Here is a 20,519-nt window from a genome sequence, read left to right on the forward strand (position 1 = left end):
TTTTTATTATTATTTTTTTTAAAAATCTCTTGATTTTTTAAGCCACGCTTGTGCCTTTTGAGGTGTGTTGTGGTGGCGGAGTGCTGTGCTGGGGGCAGCCGTGCCCAAATCACTGTTAAGAGGGCCCAGCAGAGTTGGGATCTGTGTTTTCTATACTTTGGGTGGCGCAGGGACAGGTGATGGATGAATCTCTGTGTGTGTGCAGCTCCCACTAAGGCCCTGCTAGGGCCCTTTCTACTAATGCAGTAACCCCAGAGCTATTGGTCCGTCTGTCACAGGCCCTTGGCCTTCCCCCCGCCCCCCCCAACTCCTCAGTGAGACACTCCCACACGGGGCTCCCCCTTTCTGGAGTGGTACATTCCCACACCTGTCACCCCACGCTGGCACCTCCGCGCTCCGTTCCCCATCACGGTGCTACAATGGTATATGCCATTTCCCAATCCGTCGGCCCCGCGGTGGGCGCGCCGTTGGTCTGCTCCGCGACTGCGCAGTGGCGCTGCCCGGGGGCTCTCAGCTGGGTGAGTGTTTACAGCTGCCCGCCGGAGCCCGAGGGCTGAGGAGAGCCGGGCCGGTGGGGGAGGGGGGTGAGGAACCGCTGCCCCGGCGCCCAGGTAGAGCCCCTCCCCCACCCCGCCTGCTCCGCCGGCCTGAAGCGGCCGCTCTCGTTGGACCGAGCGCTGCAGGCCCCCAACCGCCCTGGCCTCACGGGGGCCCCTCCCCCCCTCCGGCCCCGGGTGGGGGAGGGGAGGCCGGAGCCCCCAGCCCCTTGCTGGGGGAGGGAGCGGGGTGGAGACCCCCCGATACTCGGCGGTTCCCTCGCAGTGGGGCAGGCCCCCAGAGGCCTCAGTAATGGTGGAGCCACCCCTCCCCCCCCCCCCCCCAGCGCCCTCTAATGACACGGCCCTGCGCACCTCGCCAACGACCCTATAATGGTACGGGGGGGAGGGCTGCTGGGGTTCCCTGCACAATGTGGGAGGCCCCCCAGGATAACCTGGCAACCCCCCCTGCTCCCCCCCCCCCCATATAGTGTCTCTTCAGTGCTGAGTCTGGCTGCTGAGTTGATCTCTGCTTATTTAAATTGCAATCCTGAGCTGTGGAGCAGGGACACAGGGCTGTGGGTACGAGGGAGGGCGATGCACAGCAGTATTTATTACACACACACTTACACACACACACACACACACACACACACCAGTGACCCGCATGGGGTCTTGTAGTGGAAGTAACAATGGGGGTGCAGAGTGAGTGTTTTGGGGAGGGTTGTGGGAGGATCAGTGAGAGGGGCGTAACTCAGTCTGACTTTAGCTACCTTTTATTATTCATTGCAAAGCGTGCTGTGGAGTCTGTGGCAGTTGTCAAAAAAGCTGAGTTTACCCCTCTCGTGTTTCTTTGTGAGCTTACTAACAGTGCATTTAACTCTATTTGCTTTGTAATAAATCATTAAAATATCATTGTTTGTTCCTGGAATATGAACGTAGCTTCTCACATTGTAAGCTCTTCTTTTTCTCAGAAGAGGTGAGCATGGCACCATATAAATAGCGGGTGGCGTAACCATTCCTGGAGTGTACACAACTCAGTAACTGCGCTGTTCTGATAGTGATCATAATTGTGGCATGCACACTCCAGAGTAACGGCCAGACCTGTAACACTGTGATCTGTAGAGAAGTCTGTACTCTGCACAAGAACTGCAAACGAGTGCAACTAAAGTATTAAAAGATGCGGGGGGAGTACCTTTGATTATAGCTATCAGTTTAGGAAAACAAATGTGTAATTATTGGAAAAGAGAAGTTTCAATGGGGTATGTTTTAAAATTCTGCATATAAAGCAGATGTTTTCCATAAAATGAAGACCAGTCTATGCTACAGAAATAACCGTTTCAAAGTCTCATTGACACTACCAGTATAACTTAGAGGACCCTGTTACAACTTGGTTGTCCGCTGTCTGGGTTACAAAATGACTGTTGCTTGTAGTGTGGATGAGAACCGTTGATGTCCCTACAACTAGGCTAAAGCCTGGTCAGAGGACAACAATGTCTTATGTCAAGTTTCAGAGTAGCAGCCGTGTTAGTCTGTATTCGCAAAAAGAAAAGGAGTACTTGTGGCACCTTAGAGACTAACAAATTTATTTGAGCATAAGCTTTCGTGAGCTACAGCTGAGCTTATGCTCAAATAAATTTGTTAGTCTCTAAGGTGCCACAAGTACTCCTTTTCTTTATGTCTTATGTGAGACTTGTGATTTCATGATGGTTTTTAGTGTATACTGGACCGTAAAGCCACGGTTGTGGTGCTTGTGTGCACAGGAAGGAAAAACGAAGTTTGTTTAACTTTGTCAGGGAGCCACAGCAGAGCCCTGGTAGGGCCAAAACCATACTTCACAATTGTATTTAAACATGGAGATTTTAATAGTGTGAAGAGGATCTGAATGGAGGGAAGGAGATAAACATACTCAAGAAAATAGTGTGCACAAACAAACATCAAGAAAAACAAGGTCTTAAGGGATGGAAGGAATTTTCTACATTTAGTAATTAATCTGTGAAGAATACTACCCAAAGGCACCAACCAAACTATAATCAGGCAATCACAAGAAATTGATAGGTATTTAAGAAAAAAACAAAATTGCAGGATAAGACCGGCTGATGTACATATTCTAGATTCTGGGCACTCTCACTAGCAATATAGTGTAATGGTGTTTGTTTTTTTTAAACTGATGAAAAAGGGATGGTGGACAATTCTTATTACCTGCCAATGGGGGAAAATATCCAAGACACTATTAATGGATTACTATACTTGGAGGCATACATTTATTAAACAGACTAAAGGTCCTTCCTAAGAACTTGATGGAGGTTCATCATGCCTCGTCTGTTCGCAGACAGGCAGGACGGTACGCTCTGAGAATACATATGTTGAGATTTTCTTGCTGCAATTTCTTCTTTATTTCTTTTGAAACTGGTAAAGTATATAAATTTTCTCTTGCTGAATGTATAGAACAATTTAGCTGTGGGCAGATCTACTGAATCTAGAAAACAACACTAAAGCTACTGCTTCTGCAGTTATTGTCAGCACAGCATAGCAAAGCACTGCAAATAAAAATTCGCATTGTACTTTCTGGAATGGAACTTTTTAGTGGGTGGGAAACAACTAGATTAAAAAGATTTAAAAGATGAAGATGTACTTTATGAACTGTGTCTCCTGAATAGAGAGTAAGTGGTTTGCTTTCTTTTCCCAGAATGAATTGTGAGTCTGTAAAAGTGACATCAGCAGTGTCATTATTTTGTAAGGGCTGGATGGGGATGAAATAGTTTCTGAGGGGGATGATCTTTCTAAACTCTTAGAAGAGACCATGAGAAATTGCACTCACTTCTGAGGAAATTTCTTTCCAACAGTTGCTCTCTATTCTATTGCATTCTCCACTGAAGGTGATGCTTGGAGCTGCAGAAGCTTGAGCCACAGGAAAGTATGTATTCTACTGAGGAGGTGGTGGATACATTAAAAAAAAAAAAAAAAGATAATCAAGGGGCACAGGCAGAAGTGGAGGAAAAAAAAATGTATGTCCTTGGATTTAGAATCCTGTTATGTTTTCTTTCACCCTTCACTGCAGGCAATTTGGGAGGCTCCCTGTTTCTTTTTTCTGCCTGTTTCTTTTGAAGTCTATTAATCCCCTTCTGGTGTTCTTGCAAACAGAGTCTGGATGTTCCTTGAATTTTGGCAAACACAGGCCATGTTTTTATGACTTATTTTTTATTATTATTGCTTGGACTCCATAGTGGAAAAGGGACAATGAATAAGAATGGAGTGGAGTGCCCCAAGGGTCGATCCTGGGGCCGGTTTTGTTCAATATCTTCATTAATGATCTGGAGGATGGTGTGGATCGCACCCTCAACAAGTTAGCAGAGGACACTAAACTGGGAGGAGAGGTAGATATGCTGGAGGGTAGGGATAGGATACAGAGGGACCTAGACAAATTAGAGGATTGAGCCAAAAGAAATCTGATGAGGTTCAACAAGGACAAGTGCAGAGTCCTGCACTTAGGACGGAAGAATCCCGTGCACCGCTACAAACTAGGGACCGAATGGCTAGGCAGCAGTTCTGCAGAAAAGGACCTAGGGGTTACAGTGGACGAGAAGCTGGATATGGGTCAACAGTGTGCCCTTGTTGCCAAGAAGGCCAATGGCACTTTGGGCTGTATAAGTTGGGGCATTGCCAGCAGATCGAGGGAGGTGATCGTTCCCCTCTATTCAACATTGGTGAGGCCTCATCTGGAGTACTGTGTCCAGTTTTGGGCCCCACACTGCAAGAAGGATGTGAAAAAATTGGAAAACATCCAGCAGAGGGCAACAAAAATGATTAGGGGACTGGAACACATGACTTATGAGGAGAGGCTGAGGGAAGTGGGATTGTTTAGTCTGCGGAAGAGAAGAATGAGGGGGGATTTGATAGCTGCTTTCAACTACCTGAAAGGGGGTTCCAAAGAGGATGGCTCTAGACTGTTCTCAGTGGTAGCAGATGACAGAACAAGGAGTAATGGTCTCAAGTTGCAGTGGGGAAGGTTTAGGTTGGATATTAGGAAAAACTTTTTCACTAGGAGGGTGGTGAAACACTGGAATGCGTTACCTAGGGACGTGGTGGAATCTCCTTCCTTAGAAGTTTTTAAGGTCAGGCTTGACAAAGCCCTGGCTGGGATGATTTAGTTGGGGATTGGTCCTGCTTTGAGCAGGGGGTTGGACTAGATGACCTCCTGCGGTCCCTTTCAACCCTGATATTCTATGAATGGGAACCAGAATCTATAATCTTATTTAGCAGTTCAAGGTTGGTGCACTGGAGGAGAATATTATACAACTAAAAATGTGAATATTATGACCTTCCTACCCCCCTCCCCAAAACATGTATGTAATTCTGAAACTCCAGGTACATGATTTTGTTTTTAATATTTTAAGTCAGCTTTTGAGTATATGTTCTGTTCTAGTGTTTTTACATTGATATCTTTGCAAAGAAGTTGTCTTATTGTTATGACTTTAAGTTGTTTTATGTTTAACAGCCTTAGCGCTTATAATGATGTTACATGTCTTCTGTTGCTCATCTTCCCCCACCCCAATTGAGTTTTAGAACTTGCTAAAAATTGTTGAAGAAGATGGGAGGTGCAGTGAGTGCAGGAGAAGATAATGATGAATTAATTGATAACCTGAAAGAAGCGCAGTATATCCGGACAGAGCTGGTGGAGCAGGCATTCCGTGCCATTGATCGAGCAGACTACTATCTTGATGATTTTAAGGACAATGCTTACAAAGACCTGGCGTGGAAACATGGAAATTTTCATCTCTCTGCACCGTGCATTTACTCAGAGGTGATGGAAGCTTTGGATCTACAGCCGGGACTGTCATTCTTGAATCTGGGCAGTGGCACCGGTTACCTGAGTTCTATGGTCGGACTCATCTTGGGTAAATAACTTTGTCATGTTAATTATTGATTAAATTATCATCTGTTTTCATGATCGTAGGAAATATTCCTCGCTTTAATTTCAAGATTTTAAATTCGGTCTAAGTGCAGATAAAGAATATGTTAATCAGATTTGGCCAATTAAGCAGGATTCAGGGGAACCTAGTGATGACTCAGAACAGACACTGATGCAGTGCACAGCTGATTGTCATGGCCTCCTACTGGCATGAGTCTAGGCTTGCTGGGCCCTTACTTGAGTGGAAGATCAAGATGTCAGGAGTGGAGAGAGACGAGCTTGTGTGGGATGGTGATTGAGTTTGACCAGGGAGAGCCCTGAATCTTTAGATCTATGACCCATTTATTCTTAATCCCCTGCAACCAGCCTGAACTACATTTAAAAGATCTAATTGTGATTTATTCCAGTGTAAGATCAGTACCTGGTATCTAGTTCTAGTTACTTCCCGAGTGCAAGCAAGGAGATGCTTCAAAATACAATTTAGCAAATAGTCTTATGTCTTAATATAAGAACAGTGGCGGTGGTTGCCCACAGTTAGCAACCTTCTTTTTCCCTTACCTTCCTCCAGACAAACACACAGGAGTAAATGTGTAAGTAGAATAGCTCTTCCAGGATGTAAAAGCGTGGCTGATCATACAGAGTTAAATATATGAAAATGCAGGAAATCACCCCTCAATCTCATGGTGGTAATAATCACTCTGTGTGGAGAAGTGTCAAAATAAATTTCAAACTGCATTGATCCTAGTGAAATGCAAAGTCAGTGTTTACACACTGCTTCTGACTTCCAGTACAGCTGCTAATAGCAGGAGGGTCCCCATTACCCTCCTGCCTGTGGGTCGGAAATTTTAATTGTTTAAATGTTTGTGTCATCAGAGCTGAGACTTAGTCCCACTTCTAGTGAGCGGGCATGAAGCTGGAACTTGTTTATTGGTTTGCAACAAGCTTTGACAAAACTAATTAGAATATGAACACTTATAACCTTAGGTGCCTTTGAACTATTTCTCCCTTAAAATGAGCAAGCCTGTCTCATATGAAAATAATAGAGGGGTTTGTGTAGCCCTAGTTATAATGTAAATATGGCTATTGTCTTCAGTGCTTAATAGCAGGACTCTTAAACTGTGCATAACTGTAATTCTGCAACAATTTCCTTTCAGATATTTGAAGGCAAATTGCCATATTATGTATTTTTCTTTGTTATATTTGATCATGTTATGTAAAGTCACATGATATAACTGCATTGAACTTGTTATGACATTAAACAAGGATTTGGTTTGTCAAAATATGTAGGGACTGTTCTGTTTCTAATTCAGAGGAGTCAGTCTTCAAAACAAAAGTAATCAATCAAAGATTAATTCCCTAAACTGTTAGAATCTTCTGAAAGCTATGGTACTTCCTCTTTTGTCCTCTGGTAGAATTTAGACTCTCAGCACTTCAGAAGAACCAGAATATTGCTAATCAATATTGCCTCTGTAGTAACTTCTGGAATGCAAATGTGTTATAAGCCCTGTTCAGATTCCTGTAATGTTCAAGTTCTTTCAGGTGTAACAGAGAATAATAAATCTTACTTGTGGCATACTAAGTAAGTGTCTTTCCCTTGTTTTTATGGAACTCAGCTGCACTCTTAGTATTACTCTAATATATTAAAGTTACAGTTCAAAGGGATGTTTCCAACTTATTAACCATGTTTAGTCTGAAATTTTTTACCTATTTGTTACTAGTAACATCTAAGATTATTATAACTGAAAAGTAAAACATAAACATCTTTTTAATTTTGTGGGAATTGTTGCATTTGGTAACACATCTTGTGGTGTTTTTAAGCCAACCCGCTTTCCCTTGTTGAAAAGACCCTTATAAATATGCTAATACGAGCAGAAAAATCCTTCTAAAACATTTTAAAAGACTTTATTTAAAAAAAAAAAGTTCAGGATGTATCTTTTAAGGGTTGTTCTGTCAGAAGCTTGAACTTTTATATATTGCTCAATTAAAAATAATTCAAGCACTGTTCCTGTAATAGTAGTGAGTCTGATTTCTAGAGCTAGCTAAAATTACCATGTGAACTGTAACTCTTGCCAATTTTTGATTTTTGGTCACTTCCCATAGCAATAATCTTTAGTGATTTACAGTGGATTCTTTGTGTTCTATAGCAGTGGTACATCTGAAACATCAACATTCCTGCCTCACCATTTTCTGTGTAAGTAGGAGCACCCTGGTCACAAAAGGTTGCTGTACATCAAGGCATTAGCCATCGCTAGTAGTAAATGGTCCTGCACTTCTAAGTGCAGACCTCAAAACAAACATTTTAAATTGTAGAAACATTCTTAAGAAGTAGTTTATCTGAAACACATTGAGAAAGTAACAGGGATCAGTTGTGCTTAGCTTTATCCAGTTGCCCTTAAAACCATTTTCTTTGCACTCTTTAAACTTGCAGGTCCTTTTGGTGTTAACCATGGTGTGGAGCTTCACTCTGATGTTATAGAGTATGCAAAGCAGAAATTGGACTTCTTCATCAGAACAAGTGACAGCTTTGACAAGTAAGAGTAGAGAACACCTGTAGCATCCTACTTCATGATTTTGAATTTAATAATTACTACTATAAAACTACTAGCTGTTTGGGTAGCTCTCCCTATTCCCACACAAGAACTGCAGATTTAAGGGTGATTTTAGGACACTAGCTCCTTAGCCTTGCTGAGCTGCAGTGTGTGACAACGTTCTAAGCTGATGGGTATGTGGGAGGAGAGATGTTAAGAAATTTTTGCTATGTTGTTGTACTCTTAGCTGTTCTAATGCCACACCAGTTGAAAGAAGCCAAAATTGGGGATTAGCAATAAGATTTAATTACAGCCAATATATTTGAGGCTGCAAATGGTGATAGTCATCTATCGAAAAAATTATATTTGTAACCTCTCAGCCTGAATCCCACCGAAGAGCGTAAAGTAATTTCCATGCTGCTTTAATAGAGTTTTATTGGAAGAAAAACTTTATTGGTTAAAATGTGAAACTATTTTTACGATGACTAAAGCAAGATGCCTATAACCAGAAGTTACCTTAGCAATACGAGTTGTAGCTGTCATATTTTTGGATTTATTTTGCAATTTGTTTGTGGGAAGTGCTTCTGATCACCTGGAACTGTCACAATGCTAGAATGAATAAAATGGGTACAGCAGTCTTTAAACAAGAAGAGCTGAACTGCAGCCACTTCACCAGTCACTACACTGAGACGCTGATGGTTAAGTAGGGAAGAGGTAACCCCCCCTTAGCATGCAGTCTTTTGTTGTAAGCAGAGAGGTAAGAGTACCTGTGAATAGGCAACCAGTCCCCTTCATTACTAAAATAAATAAGCCTATCATTATTGCTCTTGTGCCATCTCACTTTACAGAAATGCAATAACTGTAGCTAAATGGCAAAGACCAACGTAAGTAGAAAGTTTCATATCTAGAGACCTGTTTGAAAAAAATCAGTGACACTGCAGTGCAAGTACAAAAGGAGTGGTGGGGGCTACAGTATTAAAGATGAGATCCTTGCCCATCTGTGGTATATAAAAACTGGTATATCTCATTTAAACTATATCAAAAAGAATAGGTGGTCTAGTGTCTCATCAAAATCTTTTTAATAAAACTCTCCTAATAGCCAAGTCTCTGTACAAACTACTGATGAGTTGATAACAGTGCAGCAATTATGTTGGCAAACAAATTGGCCAATAATTCATTGTTTGTAAAATGCTTTGGGATACCTGGAGTAAGAAAAATAGTATAGAAAACTACATTGCTCTACAGCTGACCAATTTGTACTTCAGAGATTAATACGGTCATAGATAAGAAGAAAGTCTTCGTTTTTTAAATGTTTTTGAGTATAAATACAGGTATGTGAAAAGGGGAAAATAGCTGCTAGGATATATGGCATAAACACAGGTAAGGACTATTAGCCAGTTGTTACAAACATATCATGTTGCTGCACTTCTTGAAGTCTTTTGCTTTTGTAATACTAATACCATATTTTAGTAGGCTGCCTCTTTCCAAGGGCCTCAGGTGGTATGTGGATATCTTGGTACAACTGTATATTTTAATCGCAGTTAACTCACGCAAATAACTCAAAAAAATTAATAGCGATTAAAAATAATTAACCATGATTAATCACCATTTTAATTGCACTGTTAAACAATAGAATACCATTGAAATGTATTAAATATTTTTGGATGTTTTTCTACATTTTCAAATATATTGATTTCAATTACAACACAGTATCCAAAATAGACACTGCTCACTTTATATTGGTTTAGATTACAAATATTTGCACTATAAAAGTGGCAAACAAAAGAAATAGTATTTTTTCAGTTCCTCATACAAGTACTCTAGTGCAATCTCTTTATCGTGAAAGTGCAATTTACAAATGTAGATTTTTTTTTTTGTTATGTAACTGCACTCCATAACAAAACAATGTAAACTTTAGAGCCTATAAGTCCACTCAGTCCTACTTCTTGTTCAGCCAATCGCTAAGACAGACAAGTTTGTTTACATTTACGGGAGATGATGCTGCCTGCTTCTTGGTTACAATGTCACCTGAAAGTGAGAACAGGCGTTCGCATGGCACTTTTGTAGCCAGCATTGCAAGGTCTTTACATGCCAGATATGCTAAACATTCATATGCCCCTTCATGCTTCAGCCACTGATTCCAGAGGACATGCTTCCGTGCTGATTATGCTCGTTAAAAAAAAAATGCATTAATTAAATTTGTGACTGAACTCCTTGGGGGAGAATTGTATGTCCTCTACTCTGTTTTACCCGCATTCTGCCATATATTTCATGTTGTAGCAGTCTCGGATGATGACCCAGCACATGTTCATTTTAAGAACACTTTCACTGCACATTTGACAAAACGCAAAGAGGGTACCAGTGTGAGATTTCTAAAGATAGCTATACCATGTGACCCACGGTTTAAGAATCTGAAGTGCCTTCCAAAATCTGAGAAGGATGCAGTGTACAGCATGCTTTCAGAAGTCTTAAAAGAGCAACAGTCTGATGCGGAAACTACAGAACCTGAACCACCAAAAAGGAAAATCTGTCTTCTGCTGTTGGCACTGACTGACTCGGATGATAAAAATAAACATGCGTTGGTCCACACTACTTTGGATGGTTATCGAGCGGAACCATCATCAGCATGGGCGCATGTCCTCTGGAATGGTGGTTGAAGCATGAAGGGACGTCTGAATCTTTAGTGCATCTGGCACATAAATATTTTGCGACGCCGACTACAATAGTACCATGCGAACGCCTGTTCTCACTTTCAGGTGATATTGTAAACAAGAAGTGGGCAGCATTGACTCCTGCAAATGTAAACAAACTTGTTTGAGCGATTGGCTGAACAAGAAATAGGACTGAGTGGACTTGTAGGCTCTAAAGTTTTATGTTTCGTTTTTGAATGCAGTTATTTTTTTGTACATAATTCTACATTTGTAAGTTAAACTTTCATGATAAAGAGTTTGCACTACTGTACTTAGGTGAATTGAAAAATACTGTTTCTTTTGTTTTTTACAGTGCAAATATTTGTAATCAAAAGTAAATATAAATGAGCACTGTACCCTTTGTGATCTGTGTTGTAAGTGAAATCAATATATTTGAAAACTATTTAAATAAATGGTATCCTATTATTGTTTAACAGTGCGATTAATCGTGATTAATTTTTTAAATCATTTGACAGTTCTAATATTTTACCATTATTGCTGCATCAAATTTAGGGATTATTATAGTCTTCGTGAATTCTGGCTATTCTGCAAAAACAGAAATTAGCATAAAATTGTTTCTTTTCCCTTTAAATTATATCAGAAGTACTGTATTGCATGAATTTTTGTCTAAACTATGAATTCGTGGTGTAATCCTGGCTCAATTGAAATTGATGATAAAATTCCCATTGACTTCAATGGAGGCAGCATCTCACTCTTAGTGTTGAAAACCATTTAGCAGTTTATGGGAAAGGTTATGGAAAACTAAGCCAAAGACATTCTGGTTCAGTCTTAAAAGGGCTTAGAGTTCAAATTGTACTTGTAATATTTATGCAAAGATATTGTAACTGGGCCCACAAATTGGGTAATTGTATGACAAATCCCCAATCCTGATAATTTGTGTAAGCAGTTATTCAGTGTATGTGTTCAGATTATGTACCTAAGATCTTTGGAAAATCTCATGTATGAGTAATTTCAGAATCACTCTAGTCTGGAGGGCCTCAAATTGTGGCCCTTTGTGGTAGTCTGTAGAATGAAACTTTTTGAGATCCAGGAAATTGGGGCTTGGGAGGGGAAATGGCCAATGAAATTTCTTTTCTTATCAAGTATGTAGTGTTATAATTGGACTTCTTCTTTTTCAGATTTGAATTCTGTGAGCCCTCCTTTGTTACTGGCAATTGTTTAGAGATCTCTCCAGATTCTACTCAGTATGACCGTGTTTACTGTGGTGCTGGGGTACAGAAAGAACATGAGGACTACATGAAGAGTCTGCTGAAAGTTGGGGGAATTCTCGTCATGCCACTCGAGGAAAAGGTTGAGTGCCTCTTAAACTAGGATTTGATTTCTTTATTCTTATTTAGCCTATAGGTGCAGTTCACTACCTTCCTTATAGGTAACTATTCGGCATATCAGCTCTTACACTAAGTGTTTACTAGGAATAAAGAGAGCAATTTCCAGAAACTGAACTATACGTGTCTTAATTATGTTACAAAGTATGCATACTTCTACCAGACAGTCCCTCTTCAGGTGTTTTGTATTTAACTTTTTAGTGAATTGTGAGAGATACTCCCAAGTTAGTTTAACGCTTCATTTTTGTACTTCTTCAAGAATGCTTCAGTCAAAATTTGTTGAAGTGAGGTACCATACCACACTTTGCTTTCCAGTGGTAAATTAGACAGTCCATAAAAAGTTTTTCATACTAAGTACGTGGAAAAGGAAGATAGTGGTGCAGGGTTCGGTTGAGTTGTAGCTATGTGAATCTTACATCTCTTGATATCTTTCATTTGAGGCTAGGAGAGGGAGAAAATACTGAATTAATAATTTGATTTCAAATTAGCTTGAATTTCTGATTGTAAACTACTTCATAAATAGATTTTGCAAGTATATAGTGCAGTGTCTTGTTATATTTATTGCAACCAGAAAATAATTTTTAAATTATAAGTCAAGAATACTTACTGCTTGATCATTTCTTTAAGTGTTTAAGAGTCAGCTTCACAAACTGTCCTCTAAAGAGGCATCCAAAATACCGACATTCATGAGTGCCAGTGAGCACTTTGTCCACACAAATTGGGTAATTTCTGTGTATATGAAAATACAAATACACCTAACTTGTATATATAAATATTACAGATATTAGGAAAGTCCTTTTGAAAATTTGAACCAAGGAGGTAAAGATTAGCTAAAACTTTCCTTCACTATTAAAGAAACAAAAAGATTTTCTGCAAGAACAAATCTTGGTTTAGTTGGGTTTTTTGGAATTTCTTTTTCTGCTTATCCCATACATTGTTGAAGTGTTCTCCAGCAGGAAATTTCGTTCAGGGTTCCAGATACAGCCAGTGAGAATTGGGCAAGAAAAAGTGGCAGCTTACTTTGCCAAACAGGAAGCATTCAAAATAGTTGCAAGTCATAGGTTAAATAAACAGCAGAGTCCAACAGCCTTTAGCAAAAACTGCAACTGATATAAAAAGAGCTTTCTAGGCCTACCCTCTTTATATTGTGGAAAACTAGCAAGACGGTTATTAGACTACTGTTTCCTTATCAGTGTGCTTCAGCCTTCTTTGTGGCAGCAACACTCTATGGACTCTACTTTTCCTAGGGTTGTGGTGCTGTTATTTACTGGCCCAACAGGCCGGATACCAATTTTTCTAATGGTCTGCCATTTTTAATGGTATGCCACAGGTCACGGTTGATTTCAAAATCTGAATAACCATGCCCGAGCTTTCTAAACGAATATATCTTCATAATTCTGGCGTCTCTTGCAAGTAAAGATTTATTGTTTCAAGGAACTGCTTGGTTTAGGATTGGAAGTGACATATGGAGCCTTTCATCTCAAAGTACAGTAGTTAGTTTCGGTCAGCAGCTCACAGAAATTATTACCATTCAGAGGCTCTTAGGTCACCTACAATATGTAAAATTAATTGGTGATCCCATTCACACAGCAAAACCCACCAATATTATTTGCAATAACTTTCTCTCAGCCAAGGAATGAATGTCTACTGAAGATTGAATTACCCTTGGAACTCTGAGGCAGCCCCTATAGTTCAGAATGGGGAGAAACTGGGAGGGCAGTGTGATGAAATCTGGTATTGCCACTGCACATGTTCTGTGTTTAGACAACTTCGTCCATTAGGGCTGTAAATCTGGTTCTCTTCATGAATTCTATATTCACTCTTTAAAGAAAGAATTATGGTGAACCTGTGTATTACTTGGCTTTTCACCTTGTCGCCACTAATTCTCTGTATTTCAAACACTTTGCCTGAAATCCAAAAGGCAAACAGTAGATTGTTCATTCTCAGCATAAAAAATTAACTATAGATAACTGATTTCTACTGTTTACATAGTAGACAGCACTTTCTCTCTTTGATGCAGCTGACGAAGATAACACGCACTGGTCCTGCTGCCTGGGAAACCAAGAAGATCCTTGCTGTTTCTTTTGCTCCTCTGATTCAACCTATTCATGCAGATTCAGGGAAATCGAGACTTGTTCACTTGCGTAAGTATAAATGTTTATAGATATGCTTGCTCTTCTTTCTGCGGTCCCTTTGGCTGTTAGTTTCACCTTGATCCAAGCATGATACTCATACACAGCGGAAGTACAGCTTCCTTCTTTTGGAGAAAACTACTCAAGATGTTTCATTCTTTTGACAGTTGTCCAGTTTTGTCCATCCTATGCTGCATACAGGTTTCCAGTATTTGAAGAGGTGTGGTATTAGGAAAGCAAGTTGAAAAACAAATCCAGAAATGTTAGTGTCTGCTCTGTGAAATTGAAAGTGCGTATCTTTGTATTTTAAAATAATCTGCCTGCATTTTCAGTTTCCTGTTTGTCAGACTGTACTGGCTTGCCCATGTGGATCCATACATGGATTCTTATAGTATTAAGGGAATATATTACAAAGTGAAAAATGCACACAGCATTTGTTTCAGTTGTGACATTTATCAATTTATATCAATACCTTGGCTATGCAGAGTTTCCTTCAAACATGATACCCTTCCGGAGGGGAGTTGCATTATTTTTATTTGTATTGCAGGTAGTGCCCAGTGATCCCAATCTAGATTGAGGCTCCATTGTGCAAGGTCCTGTACAAACACATAAGAACACAGGGTCCCTGCCCTCAAGAAATTACTACTTAATCTGTTTTTATTCTTCTTTGGTATCTGCTTATCACACTGTACAGAGCATATTAACTGTCCATCTGAGTATACCTTGCATATTGTGTCCACTATGAGGAAGCCTGCAAGTATTTCGTACTTTATTTTTCCCCTTCTTTGCTTAGAAGAATGTCTGTAAGTGTTTGTAATCCAAACAGAGTTTTCAATTTAATTTGATGCTTCTCAGTGCAGGGATAGATGTATGCAAATACAGGTTTTATTTATATTACGTGAGAGACATGGAATTGTGCAGTAGTGTTGACTGTTGCGCACCTTGGATTGGCTGAATAGTGCTGCACAAAAGCATGTAGACTCCTCTAAACCAGTGGTTCTCAACATTTCCAGACTACTATACCCCTTTCAGAAGTCTGATTTGTCTTGCGTACCCGCAAGTTTCACCTCACTTAAAAATTACTTGCTTACAAGAGCAGACCTAAAAATACATTTTTAACCATATCATTATAAAATCAATTGGAATATAAACATTGTACTTACATTGCAGTGTGTAGGCTATAGATCAGTATAAACAAGTTATTGTCTATATGAAATTTTAGTTTGTACTGACTTCGCTAGTGCTTTTTATGTAGGCTGTTGTAAAACTAGGCAAATATCTAGATGAGTTGATGTAGTCCTGGAAGACCTCTGTATACCACCAGGGCTACACATACTCCTGGTTTGAGAACTGCTGCTCTAAACCACTGAAGAGGGTGGGTATGTACCCTATATAATACACAGTCACATGCTTCTAACTCCTTCTATCCACAGATCTTGAAACAGGTTTCATATGCTAATGATGTTAGCCTACACCTTTTGAAGTAGATAAGTATTGATGAGGAAACGGACAAAAGTTAAGTGATTTGCCCAAAGTCTCAAAATTAAACAGCAGCAGAGCTGGGAATGGAATCCAGATCTACTCATTCTGTTTTGCGCATTGAGGACTGTTTCCACACTACTGAGAAGTCCGGAAACAAACTCCTCCGCTTTATTGTACAGTTTGAATTGCAAAGTCTTAAGTTTTAAAACTTAAAACACGTTTGCATAAAATAGTTCATTTGAGTATAAAATACCAAAATTCGATTTTAAATATTATATTTAATGTCTACTGATTTGTGTTTTGTGCACAGTGGGTTTGTGCGTTTGAACTTTTTCTCTCAACTCCTTCTCTCAGTGATCAGATTACAGGAGAAGTGCATAATACAACATGTTTTTTAGGGAAAAACATTAACTTTATCCGAGCTGACAGAGTTTGAAATAAAGTTGGGGTTCTTTTTATAAACATAACAGGGAATTAAAATAGTTATCCTCACTCCATTTCAGACAACTTTTCAGCCTGTGCTGCCAGTTTTTTTGCTTCCATACCTGTTCATATTTTTGTTCTGTGTTATAGCGCCAATAAGTGTCCGCAGCCTACAGGATCTGGCTCGCATTGCCATCCGAGGAACTATTAAAAGGATAATACATCAAGAAACAATGAGCAAAAATGGAAATGGTCTGAAAAACCCTCCAAGGTTTAAACGAAGACGTGTTCGCCGCCGTCGCATGGAAACCATTGTCTTCTTGGATAAAGAAGTCTTTGCCAGTCGTATCTCAAACCCCTCAGATGATAACAACAACTGTGAGGAGATTGAGGAGGAGAGGAGAGAAGAGGAGGAAAAGGGTATCTCTGAACTGAAGCCAGACCCCCCTGTAAACTTTCTGAGAGAGAAGGTCTTGAGTCTGCCTTTGCCTGATCCCCTGAAATATTACCTGCTTTATTACAGAGAAAAATAAGTATCTTGTTCATAGAAAGCAGAAAGGTAGACATAAAAATAAAATACTTCTTAGGGCTTGACAAATGTGTACCACTTGCTTGCCTGTTAACATGACCACACATGGCAGTAGGCTGGCTAGCTGGGGAATGTGGCTGCTGTATTCTTAAACATCATAGCTTTTTTTAAGTTTCCTCTCCTTCTTGGTAGTATGCTATAGTTTTATCCTGCAGCAGTGTTCCCTTTTAAAAAGCAAGCTGATGAAGTGCTCAGTTGCTTAGAGAGAGAAGGATATCATTCCCTGAAAACTAACTACACAGAGATGTCTATTGAAATCTCTTGGCTGCACTTTCACCAAATTGCAGTTTTAAATATTCTTAGGCAGTGCTCTAAAGACTTCATTGTCCATGCTGTCCTACTAACTTTGACACAAATGGAGTACACATTTAGTTTCATTTTTAAACAGAGATATTGGTAAAAATCTGACCTGGTAAACCTTGTTTGTTCCAGTAATCTGCAAAAACACACAAACGTACGAAATCAGACTTTGATAGTACTTTGAGGTATCCAGGTTTTGAACACTGAAGCAAAGCACTGGCCACCTTTCAATTGGTGGGTCTCAGGTTAGCTATAAACCTTACATTTTTTTAGATTTTGGGGGGAGAGGAATGTTTGGCAGGGAGTTGGTGTTTCCTTCACAGAAAACAGCTTGTTTTGTAAAATCCAGTCTGAGGTGAGATGCAAGCTACGTAAGGTTTTAAAAAAAAAAAAATAAGGAGAGCAAATTTAACTTAGAGTTGCTAAACTGATCAGCTGACTTTCAAAGATTGCTAGGGCGATCAGGTTTGTGGCTGTTTCCTCTGGCACCACTTATAAAGTAATTCAGAAAAAATGGGTGGGAAAAGGACAAACCTAGCAAGGGGTTAATCTAAGACTGGCGCTGATAGTGCAATCAACAGACCTGATATGAGTTAATGTGTGACTGCTGTGCTGGACATAGTGTAAGGCAGGTAGTCTCAGGCATTCCTAGCCTGAACTAAAGGAAGTAGCCAGTGTCCTGGGAAATGAACCAAACTTTGTTTCTCAGAGGTTACACAGGGAAGTGGAAACAGTCTAGGAAGCCAAAGTGAGTGGTTATGCTACTGACACATAATGCTTAAGTGCCCTGCTTGGGGCTATGCTGTAGCAAGGAGACTGCAATGCTGTTCACGTATACCTTGTCCTTGTAGATGAGCAGGAACTAGATTTACAGCCTTACTAGTTCATTTAATTTTTGTTAGTTTCTTTAAGTAGCTTGTGTAGAAAGACTTTATAACCTGCAATTTCATGGAATATAAATTCTAATCTTTATTCTCAAGTCTTCCTGTAATGATGGTAGGAGGAGATTTATATTCATGTGTTGAGGGGAAGATTGCTTGATTATTTTGGCCTGTTTGAAAAATCTGTGTACAATATTGGGGGCTAGAAGGAAACAATTGAGGCTGCATTGGTTTGGATCACTCAAAGGCTAACTAAATAATAACCCTATCAGTAGATAATCCAGCGATGTTAGAAGGGTATTTCCTCATCAGTTGCAGTTGGTGGGCTTGATCTTGATCTCATTTGTATGGTCTCCTTAACTTGCTAAGAGGAGTGAATGAAGTTTGTCTTGCCAAAATACATTAACCTGGACTTCGTTACATGGTACTGAATCACACAATTTGCATTGACTGAGTTGTGTGTTTTAAATCTTGTGCAACATTTTGAAAATGTAGGAATTAGTCTAAAATGTCTAAGCAATGCTTTTATGCTCGCTCCCTTTTTAAAAGTCTCCAAATACCCACTATGTACTTGTGACAACTAACGTCTTTTTCTATAAAATACAATGTATGGATGACCAATAAAATCCCTATGAACTGCATTTTTTGTGACCTCCGAGGATATTATTTTTAACTGTTAAACATTCGTGTTCCATGTTTGTAATTGATATATGCCTTTCTCTCCAGCGGCATGACAATTCCTCACCCTTCGAGCAGCCTCTTTATTTGGGCTACTAAGTCCCCCTCCTATTTATTAATTGCAGGCCTTTCTACAGATACCGTTTAGAAGTCTCTTATTTTTAAAATGGTCAATAACAACTTGAAGTGGATATTTATATGAATAATCCTATTTGTTGCTTCTGTTACTTTATCTTTGCATTTGGCACTGTTTGATGTTTTTTCCTGTAACTATAAAAGATATTTTGTCAGATTTTCACCAGATTTGCCTTTTTTATTACATTTGCTAGATTTTGTAGGGCTCTTTAAGATGCATAAAAAATATTTTTCCTGTGTATGCCTGAATACAGTAAGTAAATACACAAGCAGTTTGGGTTCTAAGTTGTCGGTGTCCCATTGTCACAATGAAAAACATGGTAGAAAGTCTATGTGTAATATAACTGTGAAATAGTGTAGTTTATAGCCTGTAAATAAAGGGGACTTGTAAATATGATTTTCCCTGTGCACAAGCACTTGCACTGTAGTTTAGTACAGTAGATTTGTGTGTTTACTAGATTAACTGTAGCATACTGTTTTTTTGTATAGTCTATAAATTTTATGGAAATATTACCTGCTTTTCTGATGACTATTTTTGTTTTCCAGATAGTCAGCATTTTAAATGTCATGTGACTTCTTTGTAGATTTTGATAGAATAGTAAGTACATAAGGAAACAAGCTTCAAACTGTTGAAATCTTAAGTATGCAAGTTGAAAAATAAGTGTGTAAAGCAATTTTTATTGTCATTTCTAATCTCATGAGGCATGCAAAAATGTCAAGCAATTGAAAACAAATTTTATTAAAATGAGTGTTTCTATATCAATAAATGCAGTAATGACTTTTTAGCCTTGCTTCTGCATCATGTTGTGTTAAGAATACTTTTCAAAAATAGGTATTATCAAACCTGCAGGAAGAAATTTCTGTTCTTAGAAAAGACAATTCTTAATGCAAAGCAATTGTGTAGTTTACATTGATTTCATCTTAACTTGGAACATCATCTTCCAAAAGCAGCCCAATTGGTGATGCGCAAACCGGTAGCTAATGGAATAGTGGAAGATATGGTTGGCAGATAGGAGGGACATGGAATTGGTATTGGTTTAATAGTACAGCAATATATACTGGCAAGCCAGTTCCCTTAGCGAGATCTTTAAAATGGTGAACTTAATGGTTACCATTCAGGGCTTCTGTCTCATTCATACTGTGAAAACTCCTTTTCAGCTTTAGCTGAAATTGAAAACTAATCTTAATGCAGCAAGAAGAGTCAACTGCAAGTATTCTTCATTAGCAATAGCTATATCTATTGACCCTTATCCTGCAATATGGTGATGTATAGATTTTCATCTTCATATCTTCTGGGTTAGTCCAGACAAGTGTGTGTGTGTGTGGGTGTGGGTAACATATCCTTCTCCGAATCAAAACAGTAGGGTAATATGTAAATATACAACTAATCCCTTCCATTTCCATCCACTGCTTTCTAGAAAAACTCTTGATACTTTGAGAAGGGATGAATGTGCCACGTTCCACCTAAGGAGACCAATGTAATTATTATTTGTGTCACTGAATTAATTCAAAAAGAAAGGGTCCTGTTTTAAAAGACTGTCATTAACAGGTAGGAAGAGTTTCTGATAAGCACCTGTTGGTTACAAGTAACTGATATTTGCCATTTAGCCTACTGTATGTATATTAACTTTAAAACTTGCTATCAATAGGAGTGTTTTTATGGTAGTTGCATTTACAATTTATCCCAAATCTACATTTGACTAGAGCCCATGAGAAATATTTCAAAAGGCATTGGAGGGAATCTTTTAACAACTTGCATGTGCTTTAACTCTGCTTCTTCACTATGAAACATTGTCATCCAGGTAAAAAAATGCATGCTATCACAGCTCCCTGGAAAGTGTCAGACTCCACCAAGATGTTCTTAGTAAGGTGGAATTTTTGTTCCCT

The 20,519-nt window shown here is 39.2% G+C and overlaps 1 protein-coding gene across 4 annotated transcripts; it reads left to right on the top strand.

Annotated features, from left to right (window-relative positions):
* Positions 1-401: 401 nt before the first annotated feature.
* On the top strand, positions 402-19,417 carry PCMTD2 (protein-L-isoaspartate (D-aspartate) O-methyltransferase domain containing 2). 4 transcript variants are annotated; one of them, XM_048819753.2, is made up of 6 exons: positions 402-518; positions 5,103-5,434; positions 7,877-7,979; positions 11,806-11,977; positions 14,033-14,156; positions 16,200-19,417. In XM_048819753.2, exons 2-6 carry the CDS (start codon positions 5,128-5,130, stop codon positions 16,580-16,582), a joined length of 1,089 nt encoding a protein of 362 aa, XP_048675710.1. In that variant the 5' UTR covers positions 402-518; positions 5,103-5,127; the 3' UTR covers positions 16,583-19,417. The 4 variants fall into 4 exon arrangements, with proteins under 4 accessions (XP_048675710.1, XP_048675711.1, XP_048675709.1 ...); XM_048819754.2 differs by having other exon boundaries at positions 403-518; positions 5,097-5,434; XM_048819752.2 differs by having other exon boundaries at positions 482-611.
* The last annotated feature ends 1,102 nt before the right edge of the window (positions 19,418-20,519 follow it).

The sequence above is a fragment of the Caretta caretta genome, chromosome 13 (assembly GCF_965140235.1).
Source record: "Caretta caretta isolate rCarCar2 chromosome 13, rCarCar1.hap1, whole genome shotgun sequence".
Classification (NCBI taxonomy): domain Eukaryota; kingdom Metazoa; phylum Chordata; order Testudines; family Cheloniidae; genus Caretta; species Caretta caretta.